Source organism: Phallusia mammillata, chromosome 1 (assembly GCF_965637545.1).
Source record: "Phallusia mammillata chromosome 1, kaPhaMamm4.hap1.1, whole genome shotgun sequence".
NCBI classification, from domain to species: domain Eukaryota; kingdom Metazoa; phylum Chordata; class Ascidiacea; order Phlebobranchia; family Ascidiidae; genus Phallusia; species Phallusia mammillata.
The window spans coordinates 26,663,498-26,677,625 of record NC_137252.1 but is presented as its reverse complement, the minus strand read 5'-3'; the positions used below and the strand labels follow the sequence as shown (position 1 = coordinate 26,677,625).

Genomic DNA, 14,128 nt, shown 5'->3' with positions numbered 1-14,128 from the left:
AATGAATGTTAGGCAAGATTGAAATCTATACACATCCACATACAAATAGTATCCATACATCAATGCTTTTTATTTGTACATTTATATTTTTATCACATTGTTGCCGGATGGCTGTGTGCAAAATAATTGCAACATACAAAATATTTTTGAAAAAAGTTTAAGGGTTTATTACACTACTTCCAAAACAAAAATTGATCTGTGCACAAGATGACAATACATTTATGCATTCATTTAACCATTGGCAAAAAAAGTCTCTACCAACATTCAAGTTTTCCCAGAGTGTGCCAACCATACTCGCTAGGGTCAAGGTCTCCAAAATGCATTTCAAAAATTTCAATTATCCTTCATCCGATGTAGTTATATCATTTGAGTTCTGGTCGCAGTTACATTTGTGACTATTATCGATGCATGTTCCTACAATAAAGAAAACTACAAATCCAATCACTATAATCACAAAAACTTAGACCAAAATTAAAATCTTTAAGTGGTTTAAAATTTATTCGACGTACTGCAAGGTGCCTTAGTGCAGGGCTTCTCAAACTGTGTGTCGCGACACCAATTGGGGAAATATAATTTTGGGGTCGCGAAACATTTTGCGTTATTATGTCAGTCACCATAAATGGTGCTTACATTTATTGTTGAAACATTATTTCCAACCTTGCGGCCGCACAGTGACGAGTTTGTGCGGCCGTGAACATGCTTGTTCGAATATATGTGCTGGCGAGTGGCGACCGTGACGTAAATAAAAACTCTTTTGCCAAATTAACAAAACAGCGATTGTTTGCGAACAATTGTATCTGTGATGTAATAAACTGAATCTTTAATTATTACCATGCGAAGTAATACTGCTAACCAGATAAAATGTATTCTGCATGCCATTGTGCGAATATACCTAAATAAACAACAAATGTGTTCACGTTGGAACGCGATTCTCGCAATTAGCTATAACCAAAATTTGGAAGACATTTTGCATTTGAGTTACTGAGAGAAGTGTCCAGACCTTAATTTTTACCTTTTCTATCTGGACTGGACCTTTGACAAACCTAATTGAGTAGCCATATGCGTCAGACTTTTTTATGCCTATTGGGTGCAAACAATGCGAAAAAGCAGATACCACAAGTGTTACAATAGAGATTATGACATCATAAAAGCTAAGACTGGCAATCTGTATGTCAAGTTAGAATTAATTTAGGCTTTTTAGGTGCTATTAGATCTGAGGTCTCAAACACGCGGCCCTACAAGGGTTTTGTGCGGCCCACTTATGTGTTTTACTCAGGCGGAATACCCTGTAAAACCAGTGAGTTTACATGATATATCATTCTCTGATAGTGGCATTTGCAACGTTGAAATGGCATGATTAAAATAGTCCATCTTCATTAAAACAGTCCGAGTTTGAGACCCCTGCATTAGATGGTTTTATCGACAACAATACGGTATTTTTTATCAGTAATTAAAACACAGGAAAGCAGGCAATTGGCGGACGTTGGTGAAATAAAGATCTGTGATGCGGCCGTCATAGCAAAAAGGTTGTGCACCCCTTGGCTATACCCATCAAGGGGTCGCGTAGAAATGTCTGTTTCAAAATGGGGTCACAGAGCAAGAAAGTTTGAGTAGCCCTGCTTTTAGTGAAACTGATTTGAAAAATGTGAACAATTTGATGAAATAAAAATTATTCAAAAACACGTAAAGGCTACAACATATAAAAAATGGTTTTCTGCAGGCTTAAACAAATTGCAGCGGACTTACCAGTTTCTCCACACGCACAATAGTAATTTCTTTCACTTCCACCCCAGTTGTATTTCAGGGTTCCATTTCTAGACACCCAAGCTGCATAAGAATTCGAATTTGCAAACAGCCTGGAACCGCGACATCGGAACTAAAACAGAAAATGGTTGCAATATACTATTGGGCCAAAAAATGAGGTGAATTATTTTGCATTTTCAGTCGTTTTTAAACATGGCTGTGGTCTGTTTCATATGTTGTTTGTGGACTTTGCTCGTGAGGCAATGTTTTGATTTGTTTCTGGACACATTTAAACAGAAAAATCATTTTTTACCTCGTACTTTTTAAAACGCTCTGTCCAAGAATATTATTCGGCTGCCATGATCTTATAATTGTGCCGGAGTCAAAACTTGATAACACGAATTTTAATATTGTGGAATTGTTCTGATGTCCAAGCCCCGCGTGATCCTGCATGTCCGCGAAATAATTTTGTTGGCCCGCGAAAGTCCAACGTTTTAACGACAACAAAAATTTTTGATCTTAAATTATTAAACAACACAAAATACTGCAATCACTGGGCATTGTTATGTGTAGTGAAGGTTTTTGCGTCACCAAACTAAGTCGGTCATTTTTGCTTCATAGAATATAAACTAAACAGCTGCTAATTGTTGGTAAACGAACTATGAAAAAATAAAGATAAAATAAAAGCCATTTAACCAAGGGGAACAAAGTTATCTATTGATTGAATACGGTATTTAGCCACCCTAATGTTTGTGCCAGAAAACATTTAAAGGTGCAAAAAGTACAACCATAACTCCATTGAAACGCCTGATGAACATAAATTTAAAAGACATATGAATGATACAAATACAAAAAATCGAACTAACTTGAAAACGATACCTGCAAGACCGCATGACCGCACAACACTTTCATGTACACAAAGGCATTAGAAAAAGAGGTATCTCGCCAACAAACGTTGCAACAAAAATCGGTCTCACCATCCACGGCACCAAAAACTTAGAGTCGCCAAAACGCTTTACAACAGAGCCAAAATTCATATCAGGGATGGAATACGGCTATTTACAAACACTAGGGCTACCATATTTCCATCCACAAAAAGAAAGACACATATTGTTGAAAAGAACATGAAAAAATACTTAAGGGCCCCCAAAAATAAAAGGCTTAGAAATTAGACGATATTGAATTATAATTCGGATATAGGTTAACGGTTATCACTTTACCACACTAAAATAACTTGTTTTTTACAAAGAAAAAATGTACCTGCATTCTTTAATAAATTCCCCTGAAGATTAATATTTGGTTGTTTTCAAACCCATAATTGTCACTTATGTAGTTGGTAAATCAGAAATTCTTTGAAAAGAGAACTTTTGGGTACTTTTTCTAGTCCTCGGAGGACAACAAGAAGGACATGTCCTCTAAAAAGAGGACGTATGGTAGGCCTAACAAACACGAATGCAAGAACATTGCACGCGTGTTAAGGAATAACGGTTTCCCGCGTAACATTGCACCACATGACACATAACACAACCACCTCACAAAACAGACAGTTTAGATCGTTCACTTGCCTATCATACGTCTAAGGCAGGGGTGCCCAACCCGGAAAAAGCCTAAGCCTAGTTTTCTGTGACATTTTGCGTCCGACTACCCCCCTGTCACAATGTAGCACCCTCAACTCTTCACGAAAAGCCTTTATTCTCGTGTAATTATTTTTCGTTTTATCCCGCTGCACTTGTGCATTTTCGCTTGTAGTGCTCGCATCATATCATTCATTGCTCTGAAGAAGCCCTACCGTTCTGGAAACGTTAGCAAAATACAAGTTCTCGAAACAACAACTAGTATTTTGTTTGGCATTACACCAGTTGACAAATTTGTTAAATATGCAACCTTGTGTACGAAACGCCTGTTCAGTATTTTCAACAAAAGTCGCATCAGTGAAATATTAAAGTGACTTTTTATACACGTTCTAAGCAATATGTACCAAATGAATGCGAGGTCTGGTTTCTGGTGTTGGTGTGTAAATCACTGCAAGTTTAACGATTCTTAATGGTCCAACGAACAACAAAAAAGTTGGACCACATTGTTATAGCTCATATCGGTAAACATTTGACTTTTTCTCGTTTGCAAAACAGTGCTTTTGATAATATTTACTTGCACCGTTTACTTCCTGGCAGACGGTTTTTGTAGGTTAATCTGTATGTTAAGATACGTGCCACGTAAATATGTTTCCTAAACCGCAGCACGCAATGCGAATGCAACCTATAATACTAAACCAAGCATAAACCTAGACACGAATTGTACGTGGATTTACAAAATTGTATAGGAGTATATGCGTTTTTATCACATACCTTAATAAATTGTCTGCAGTGTTGCGATGCATTGATAAGACGAACTATATTATCCATGCTGGTGGTGTATATTACTGTCCGTTGGTAACATCTTTCTGGATCGCAGTTACCTGCTTCAATTTCATATTCGTTGTCGTGACCAATTGAGGTAACTAAGAAATGGTAAAAGTTATTGGGTGAAAACAACATCCATTTTTTGGGCTGCTGTTTGCAAAAGTTGGCCAAACTGTGCATCTCTATATTACTTGAATTTTCTAATCGGTCCACGACTCTTTTTAAATCCAGGATAGTCGAAGAAAGGACAGGATCTCCTTTTTGTCCTTTTCTGCCCGTATCACCCTGCCAAGCAAACACGCCAAATTACCGATTTTTAATACGATTGCCTTATATGTTTAATACAGTGCGAAGGCTTGTTTAGCATTTTGAGAGATACTTAAGTCAAGGCGGTAATAAGCTCTTTTATAACATAAGCGTAGTTGGTAGCTAATGCTTTTATTTTCCCTTGTCTCTTATTTGCCCGTCAAAGTTTATGCTACATTCAAACGTCATACTATTTAATATCTAAGACGCAGATGGGTAGGTATAGAAGGCTCCGCATTAAACCAACTTGTCTGCCAGCACCCATTTTATGTTAGATCTGCTTATGCATTGGTAACCCTCTAAACTTAAAAGCTAAATCATATCAGAGTCAAACTCAATTATAATTGCATCCCGGAACAAAAATGATTATTTTTGTAAATAAAAAAAAACAAAGTTAAAAAAAACTGTTGGTGTTTTGCACAAACCTGAATAAAGGATTAGAATCAGCGAAACATGAAATAATAGTCACCGAACATTTCTACTTATCAACAAATCTTCATTAAGTTCGATGTACATTTCATAAACTATATTTTAATTTACCTTAGGGCCGATTGGTCCCATGTGGCCAACAGGTCCTCTTTTGCCGGGTGGCCCAGTTGCTCCACGTCCTGATGGACCAACTGAATGCTGAATCAAATGTTGGTCACTCCCAAAATACTGGTTAATTATACTTCCCTTGCAACCAGTGGATGGTGAGTCCTGGGATATACTTTGAGTTATCAACAGCAGCGTTAGCAGCAAACAGAACATTTTACTGTTTTCCTAAAAAATGTTTAGATCTGCAATAATGTTTGTTATATATCCCGTCCATTTAAGCTGTCGTAAAATCCCTCCTGTTTTAAACCAATCCCAATCAAACTCAATTACACCCAGATTTCAAACTACGTAAACATATTTTGTACCTCAAACCGTTAAACCTCAACCTTGCGTACACAAAAGAAGGGGTTACGTACTAACAAAAGTTATTTACACTTAAAAATTTGTTTACATTGTTAGCAAAATGCACATAAACATTAAAAGATATGCTATGGGTCTAAAATTTATTTTGCAGTTAAATTATTAGTTTCAAAAAAATGCAAAAGGACAATTGCAAAAAGAAACCTAAACTCTTATGCGTTTCGAAATGCAATGCTTGGAATCGAATACACTTTATCAATCAATACAAGCGGTACAAGTAACTGGGCAACCATAGTTATATGTATCATAACACGTCATGCTTGTTGTTTGTTACATCGCATAGAGCTGTTTATGGAATCCGAACGTGACAGCATGATGTATTCATGTTTGACATTTAAAGATAACCTTATGTGCATGTAGCATTACGCAATGGTCTCGAAAACCTTTAATTGCATTTTAAACTCTTGTTTTTTTAATGATATTTTGCAGATATAACATATATCGACAACCTTACAGGCAAGTCTGTCAATTATTTACCGTCAGGTGTCTTTCTTTTAATTAATACGTCGTTAAGTTTTAGCTGTGTAAAACATTTGTGATTGTACAACATATCATTCGCATGTCAGAGTCCAAACAATACGTTAAATAGTAAACATTTCATAGACAAGATAATTATCACATGCATATTAAGATGATGATCAACTCATGAACATTGAGATAAGGATACAATTGTTTGTTTATCCGTAGGCCTGGATAAGGTACGATATTATTTTGGTTGCTCAAAACTTAGAAACAACAGTGTAGATGCGAAATGTTTAACCCAAAACCCTTCTAAACGTCATGATTGCTTTCTGGCACTCAAGGCTAACTTTTTAACTCGTAAATGAACAAACAGCACATTCAACTAACCATAAGGACGGATATAACGTCAACGTTTCATCAATGTCACTCGGAAGGTCACAATAGGCAATAGGCAAACAATATTACGTCTGAAATCACCTCCACAAAACACCAAGGTCAAGTAAGAAGGCTTTATTTCGTTAAATGTTTGGCCGTGTAATGTAAGTCATACAGTATAAGTGTAAATGATGGAGGAAGTAAAAAGCGTGAATGTAAAAGTTTGTCTTTTACAACGACCGAAACAAAGCTAGCATTTACATAGGTCGGTTTTCAAGCCATTTCAAGGAAATACACTTGACTATAACTGTAACGCTCTTAACATGTCGGATTTTTAGGTAAAATGACAAAACCACACTTACATTAAGAAAACAATGAATCTCTTCAATTGATAGTCGTGAGAAATACACATGTTTATGTTGCGTTGTACAAAACCGATTTTTTAATGAAAAAGTGTAGGCTATTATAGTACCGAGTAATTCTACAGCAAGACTCTACGGTATGTCAGATAATAAAGTGTGTGTATACAAGATGACAATAATTTCGTACATTTGACTATCGGCGAGGAAACTGTTTTCACCAGCACTCAAGTTTCCCCAGAGTGTGCCAACCATACTCGCCACTGCCCCCAGTGTCTCCGAAATGCATTCCGGTTACTGGTAGATCATCTTTGTTTGTCAGATATCCTTCATCCGATGTAGTTATACTACCTGAGTTTTGGTCGCAGTTGCATTTGTCACTATTGTCGAGGCATGTTCCTACATTAAAGAAAGCTACAAATCAAATCACTATACTCACAAAAACTTAGACCAAAATTGGAATCTTTAAGTGGGTTAAAAATTATTTCGACGTGTAGTTTTTCACTGCAAGATTGTCACCATGCCTTAGTGCAAGCAAAAAACAGAGGTGAAAAATGTTAACCATTGAATGAAATGAAAATGATCAAACAAATCTCAAAACACGAGAAGCCATAATATATAAAGAAAATGGTTTACTGCAGACTTGAACCAATGACAGGTGACTCACCAGTTTCTCCACACGCACAATAGTAGTTTCTTTCGCTTCCACCCCAGTTGTATTTCAGGGCTCCGTTTCTGGACACCCAAGCTGCACGAATATCTCCATCGCTAAACATGTAGGAACCTCGGCATCGGTACTATAAAAAAAAAAAAAATTTACCCTCGAATCTTTTAACTTACGATTTTTAAATTTGTGGAATTGTCCCGATAGGAAAATAACCTAATTTAGAAAGATATTTTTATGTTAGAAAAAATATGTTCTACTTAATGGAAGAGGTTTAATGGTTTAAACCTGCTAGATTAATTCATATGTTTAGTTATGTGCCATGAAAACACATTCCTCTAACTGCAGCAGGAAACGCATGTTGTACAGCCAATAATACTAAACCAAGTATGACCCATATATGAATTTCAAGCGAATTTACATAGTGTCAGTAGCAGTAAACAATAAATTCTTTCGTTCAACTGGTGTAATGCTAAACAAAATACTAGTTGTTGTTTTCAACCTCAGCGAAAACATAATACTAAACGAGACATAATTAACCTAAACAGGTATTGCAAGTGGATTTACGTAGCGGCAGTAGTGACAGGTGAATAAATAATTTTAGCAATTACCTTAATATATTGTCTGCAGTGTTGAGATGCATTAATAAGACGAACAATATTCTCCATGTTGGTGGTGTATGTTACTGTCCTTTGGTAACATCTTGCTGGATCGCAGTTACCTGCTTCAATTTCTGATTCGCTGTCGTGGCCAATAAACGTCCTTTTTATACCAGGTAATCCAGATTCTTTTGGATCACAACCCGCAATAAATCAAAAAGATTCATTTAGTAAGAATTTTTTGATTTAATTGTTTACTCAGCAAAGTTTAGAGTGTCTATGACGAAATCTATTTTAAGTAGTTTTATTTGCGTTTACAGAAAGTATTGTTTGCAAATTGGCTCTAAAAAATAGGTTTATGTTTGAAACCATCCTGTGCCCATTCTGCGTAGCCTCAAACTCAAATGTCTTAAAGTAACAGTTCATCTACATCAGTGGTTCTCAATCTTTTACGGATCGCGTACCACCTGACAACTTTTTTTTATTGCTGTGTACCACCCAAACCCTGTTTGAATAGATAAACCAAGAAATAGGTCCATTTTCCTAACCTGGTTAGCATATTTAACAATTTTAAAAGAATGTTCAAACCACGAGTTTCACCAAAAAAATCACAAAAACCTACTCGCGTACCACTTGAAAAGTTCTGACGTACCACTAGTGGTACGCGTACCACAGTTTGAGAACCACTGATCTACATCATTGTTTTAGACATTTGGTTTTAGACATTTTTACGGTCATGAAAGAATGATTTCAATAAATACAGAATAGCAATTGAACTCTAATGAACTCTTATAACAGCCCTAATTTAATACTGAATTTTCTTTCTGTGGATTGTATTTTTAGTGTTGTTGAATTGGTTAAAAAATGTAAGTCAAAAAACGTAAACGTTTATACCATTAGATTTATCAGTTTTGCGTTAAACAAATCGCAGTTCTAACCTTTGCAGTAAACATAAAAAGGTATTCCCTGCAGACCAAGAGGCGAAATAAGATAATACCCTGACGACACTGCAGCTTCCTCACAATTTGTGGGTAGAGCGTTAACTGCCAAAACAAATTTGTACAGCAAAACTTGTAACAAACAAACTGAAGCAAAATACAAAAAAATGAAACAAATCAATCAGTGCCAAATAAGTGAAAAATCGTAATTTGATTTGTGCACAATAATGTTTATAGGTTCTAACACTTAAAAATAAAAACTGCGATACGTACCTGAATTTTCTAATTCAAGTACCTCTCTTTTAAATTCCATAATTGTCGAAGCTGAAGCTGGTTCTCCTTTTTGACCTTTGTTGCCTCTATCACCCTGTCAAACAGAAAGGGATAATTTAATATAGATCTGCAAGGAAAAGTGTTGGGGCAGTAATAGGTATAAAATATGTGGAGTTTGACATTCAAGCAGGTGTAGATTTATACTGGTTTAGTTTTACCGTTTAAGGCAAATTCACGAGCTATCACTTGTAGACCAGTGGTCAAGTAAAAGGGTTTTAATTAAACTTCTTTTTAAAACGTAATACGATTTAATATCAAGGTAACATATGATTTCCGACCGGATGAGCAGAAGCTGGTCTACATATCGTGAGTACAAGTACCAGAATTTATTAATGTAGAGTAGATGAACAAGATCTAAGCTTTGTCTATTGTTACCATTTACTAAAGTGAAACGTTATAAACAGCTCTTTCTACACGAGCACTAGCACTATATTTTCGACCCAATTTAATCAAACGGATTTATTATTTTAGCTTTATAAGCAACTGCATCAAGACTGACAAAAATAGGTCGTGAAATACAGGTTATGGAATAATTGTAAAAACGCTCCTTTGAATGGAGAAAGGCATTACAATTTTGACGAGAACTTCTTAAAGTCCTTTAGTCTAAAAAAACAGGTATACAACAGCAAGCAATTTAAGCCTAAAATTTTCAAAACAAACAAAACCTCATGAACATGAATTTCTTGAACGACTTGTTTTACTCGCCTTTCCGCCGATTGGCCCCATTTGGCCAACAGGTCCTCATTTTCCGGGTGGCCCTGGTCACGACCTGATGGACCAATAGAATGTAGCTGGTGTTGCGTCAACTGCTGATCACTCCCAAAATACTGAATAATTGTGCTTCCTTTGCAACCGGTGGATGAAGAGTCTTAGGATACACTTTGAGTTATCAACAGCAGCGTTAGCAGCAAACATATCATTTTACTGTTATTTGTGTTAATTTTTTAGATCTGCAATATATATTTTTTGTACATCCTGTACATTTAAAATGTCGCAAAACACTGGATGCAATTCCACATTTGCAGTATGCTACTTTAGCAAGTTTGTCAGTTGAATTCAACCTTCCGGTCCAGCAAATTTAAGGACTTGTATTTACTGAGCGTAGTTATTTGTAAAGCATAAATACACGAAAAGGTAAGCACTTTCTCCAAATAAGTTGGGGAAATATTAAATACTTTGTTTCTACCAATATTTTTATACCTTTGTCTTATCAATAAAAAAAGAGAAAATATAATTCAAACATCAAACGCCTGTTTGAGCGCAATGTGCCTTGCTTGGCAATGGTAACTAACGTTCCGTTCCTCAACTTATTTTTATTAAAATCGAACTTTGCGCTCTGCAGAATATTGGCGACATCTTCCTCAAGATACTTGCTACATTATCTCCTCTTTCCAGTTTCTCAAAGTCTCGCTCGATAACCCCAACAGTCTTAGTCTTAACCTTTTTTTCCTGCTCCGTCTATCCTTCAATATAAACTGCTCATTATGAACGTCAACCATTGCCTTTTTTGTCAACCAATGTCTTTATGTTGTTGTTTGTTTACACAAAATTCGACGGTTAACTTTGTCGTTAGAATAAGCATGAAAAAAGCGGGCAGACGTGTTTCCGCGTTTCTTATCTTCTCTTTTCTTATTGAGTTTTTGTCCCTCCAGTGGGGCTAAAGCCTTTATTTCTTTCTGCGGTTTTCTGCTCGTCGGGCCCAGGCACGCTGTATCAGCTCAGAGTGTGAGAAACCTCCCTCTTAGGTCTAAATAATTTCCTGAATGCGGCAATATCTACAACCGCGGACCAAAGCTGCCATCAAGAAATGCTACACTTCCGTCACCGCTTTTATTACCAACGGCCGCGGTAGGAGCTTATCGAATTCACATGACAATTGTGATTTTCCCTTCGCTTTTTTTCTTTTTCCTAGCATCGGCGATTATAAAAGATTCGTAAGATAGCTTTTTGTTTATTCTTTGTCAAGTTTATTTCGTTTTCCTGTTTCATATTCTCCGCGAATTCTCTTGTGGATGCATTTGTTAGCGATACTAACTCATTCTCCTATTGGAATACATATATGCGTTGGGTTTACCAGCTATTAGTTTCTGACTTTTTTCCTGAAGTTTTTCAAAATACCTTTAAACTGTAGAAAAGTCTGCACCGTTACTAAATGCTCCTGCTGGAGCGCTTAAACTTGTTGTCTTTTCGTTCTTCGTACCAGTTTGCTTTAATTTCCTTCTGGTGAAAATTAGTTTGGTATTCTTCACTTGTAGCTTATTACCAACTTATAATCTACCAAAACAGAAAACAGATTGAATCTGCAATTACGTCGGATTTTACATCATTTTAATATACATTTTGTAAAACGTTAAACCTATATTTTAGTAATCACAATTTTTAGATTGCTCAAATCATGCAACTTTTTTATCGCCCTCAAGTTTGTAAAATGTAACCAGTTACTTTTCCCACGTGTTTACCCATCTGTTGAGTGTATAAATTCTGATGAACAACGTTAATTTCTTAAAAAACTTAACAAAAGGCAACTGCGGAATACGGTAGTGCCAAACTGATCATATAGACTTTTAACGTGCGGATTTGCTTCTTCTTTTGTTTAATTATTATTTCTACAATTTATAAAACGAGAAGGCCAAGTTATTTTTATAAATACTGTTCATGCAAGAGGAGATGAACGGTACTCAAGAATTTATCTACCAGCACTGAAAACCAAACATAAAATGCAGGCAACATAGTGTACAGTTGAGTTGAGTTTATTTCGCTTGGTGATAGACAACATAGTGACACAATGGTACTAAAAATTACGGAAACAGCTGGTCAACGCACAACGTTTTGGAGCGCGAACAGTGGATGGCACAATTGGTCGTTCATAACTAAATACCTTGCATCTACACCCCATTCAAAAAAGCTACGCTATATTATACAACCTAATGTGACGGGAGCTCATGTGAGAGTGAGTTTGGTGTAATGCGAGTAAAACGCGAATGTGGGGAAAACGTTAATGGAACCATTTGATTGAACCCTAGAATCAAATTAGTTGCATGATGCCAAAAACAAAGTTTACTCTACCAAAAGCATAACAACATTAAAGGACAGAAAAAATGACGTGTATGCACATGTGGTAGTGATCATAACAATCTCATGTGAAAAATCAATTATTTGCATGGTTTTTGCATTCACCAGCATTCAAGTTTTCCCAGGGTGTGCCTACCACGTTCCGGATCGCCTCCAGTGTCTCCGAAATGCATTTCAGTTACAGGTAGATCATCTTTGTTGGTCAAGTATCCTTCATCTGATGTTCTCACAGAGTTTTGATCGCAGTTGCGTTTGTAGTCATTGTCGATGCATGTACCTGAAAAAAAATATTTTTGAATTCTCTGCAATAGGTAAACATTACAAAAAGCGAACTTTTTTAAAAGTCCCAAACGCTTTACAAATGACGCGAACATTCACATGCTTAGACACAATCAAGTGTTTTAAAAAAATCAAACCCCACGGCACTGACTAATATGCAAACTATAGTAGCTGCTCGCAAGTCTAAAAATATACAATAAGGAACTGACCAGTTTCACCATTCTCTTTCACTTCCGCCCCAGTTGTGTTTTATCTCTCCATTCCTGGACACCCAACCTGCGAAATCATTTCTATTTTTGAAGAGCATAGATCCTCGACACCGGTACTGAAGTAAAACACAGCGTTTATTAGTGCTAGCTTTGATAGAAAAAAAGAATGGCATATGTATACATAAAGTTCTATATTCAGCAAAAGCTAAATCAAGAAATAACTGCTTGTTTAAAATCAACAAATACCTGGATAAATTGTCTGCAGTGTTGTGATGCATTAATAAGACGAATAATGTTTTCCATGCTGGTGGTGTATGTAACTGTCCTTCTTTAACATCTGTCAGGTTCACATTTATCAATTGTTATTTCATGTTCGCTGTCGTGGCCAATAGACGTAACTGGAAAATGTACAAAATTTGTGTACAAAAGACAGCATCCATACCATAGAGAGTTATAAGCCAACCTGGGCCTTTTGCAGGGAGACACAAGCACCCATTTCAAAAAACTATTAATTAAGTGCTCATAATTTTTAGTTTTCAAACAAGAAAATAAATTTTCTGCCACGATTAAAAACAACGTCGTTCACAATGGTAGTGAATGTAACATAAAAATTATTGAAGTTAGAAAATCAGATGTAATTGTTGACCCATGATATTACCCAATCACTTGAATTCGATTAGCGAACAAGTAAATGTACACTTGGTAAACAAATCTGCCTGTCCTTTTTTAAGTATTTCCGGCACCGAACGCAAAAAGTGTATGTGTGGCAACAATAGTTCGCGAATTAAAGTGATTGGGTAAAATATCAAGTTTTGGACTGTTGCCCAGAGAACAGAAATTTCAGTGCCGACCGGCCACGAAAAATCAACAATTGTTTAAGCAATGAATTACAGTACATGTAAGTCATATACTTGGACTTCAAACGCAGCCGTATAGTAGGATTGCATTACATAAATTATAAACCAAAAAAGTGTACGGCTCGGTAACGAATTCTGACTGCAGCTCTAGCCCACACTCTGAATGAAAGGAAATAAAATGTGCAACTTGATTTTATATCTTTGCAACCAAACATTGTAATGCGCTACTAAGATTGGAAAAGTGCAGACGTTCTTACATCAAACGAATATAACGAGTCATGAAATACACATTAGGGCGGCTATCAACTGCAGGAAAAAGAGTAAGACCATAATTTAGTTTTACATTCGATTGCATAGTAATCTGTCTATAGGAAGGAATCTGTAGCAAGGTTTGTTCCAGCAAAGCTTCGATAAGATGTTTTTTAGCAGTCATGCGACTTGCAGTGCAATAACAGTCTTGTCGAAACTGAATTGACCAAGGCATTGAGCCTGTCTGGTTATTAACCTCGTGTTGCCTGTTTTGCTAATTTGAAGTACTTCCTGTCGCTGCGCGAACGTTTGGAGCTGCAGTTTTTG

The 14,128-nt window shown here is 36.3% G+C and overlaps 1 protein-coding gene across 1 annotated transcript; it reads right to left on the bottom strand.

The window, feature by feature from the left end:
• Positions 1-6,687: 6,687 nt before the first annotated feature.
• Positions 6,688-13,208, bottom strand: LOC145210024 (uncharacterized). Its single transcript, XM_080079961.1, has 10 exons — positions 12,942-13,208; positions 12,705-12,811; positions 12,638-12,657; positions 12,311-12,484; positions 9,801-10,003; positions 9,076-9,169; positions 8,803-8,907; positions 7,877-8,052; positions 7,269-7,398; positions 6,688-7,000 (listed from the first exon to the last, which is right to left on the bottom strand). Exons 1-10 carry the CDS (start codon positions 12,996-12,998, stop codon positions 6,819-6,821), a joined length of 1,248 nt encoding a protein of 415 aa, XP_079936087.1. The 5' UTR covers positions 12,999-13,208; the 3' UTR covers positions 6,688-6,818.
• Positions 13,209-14,128: the final 920 nt, after the last annotated feature.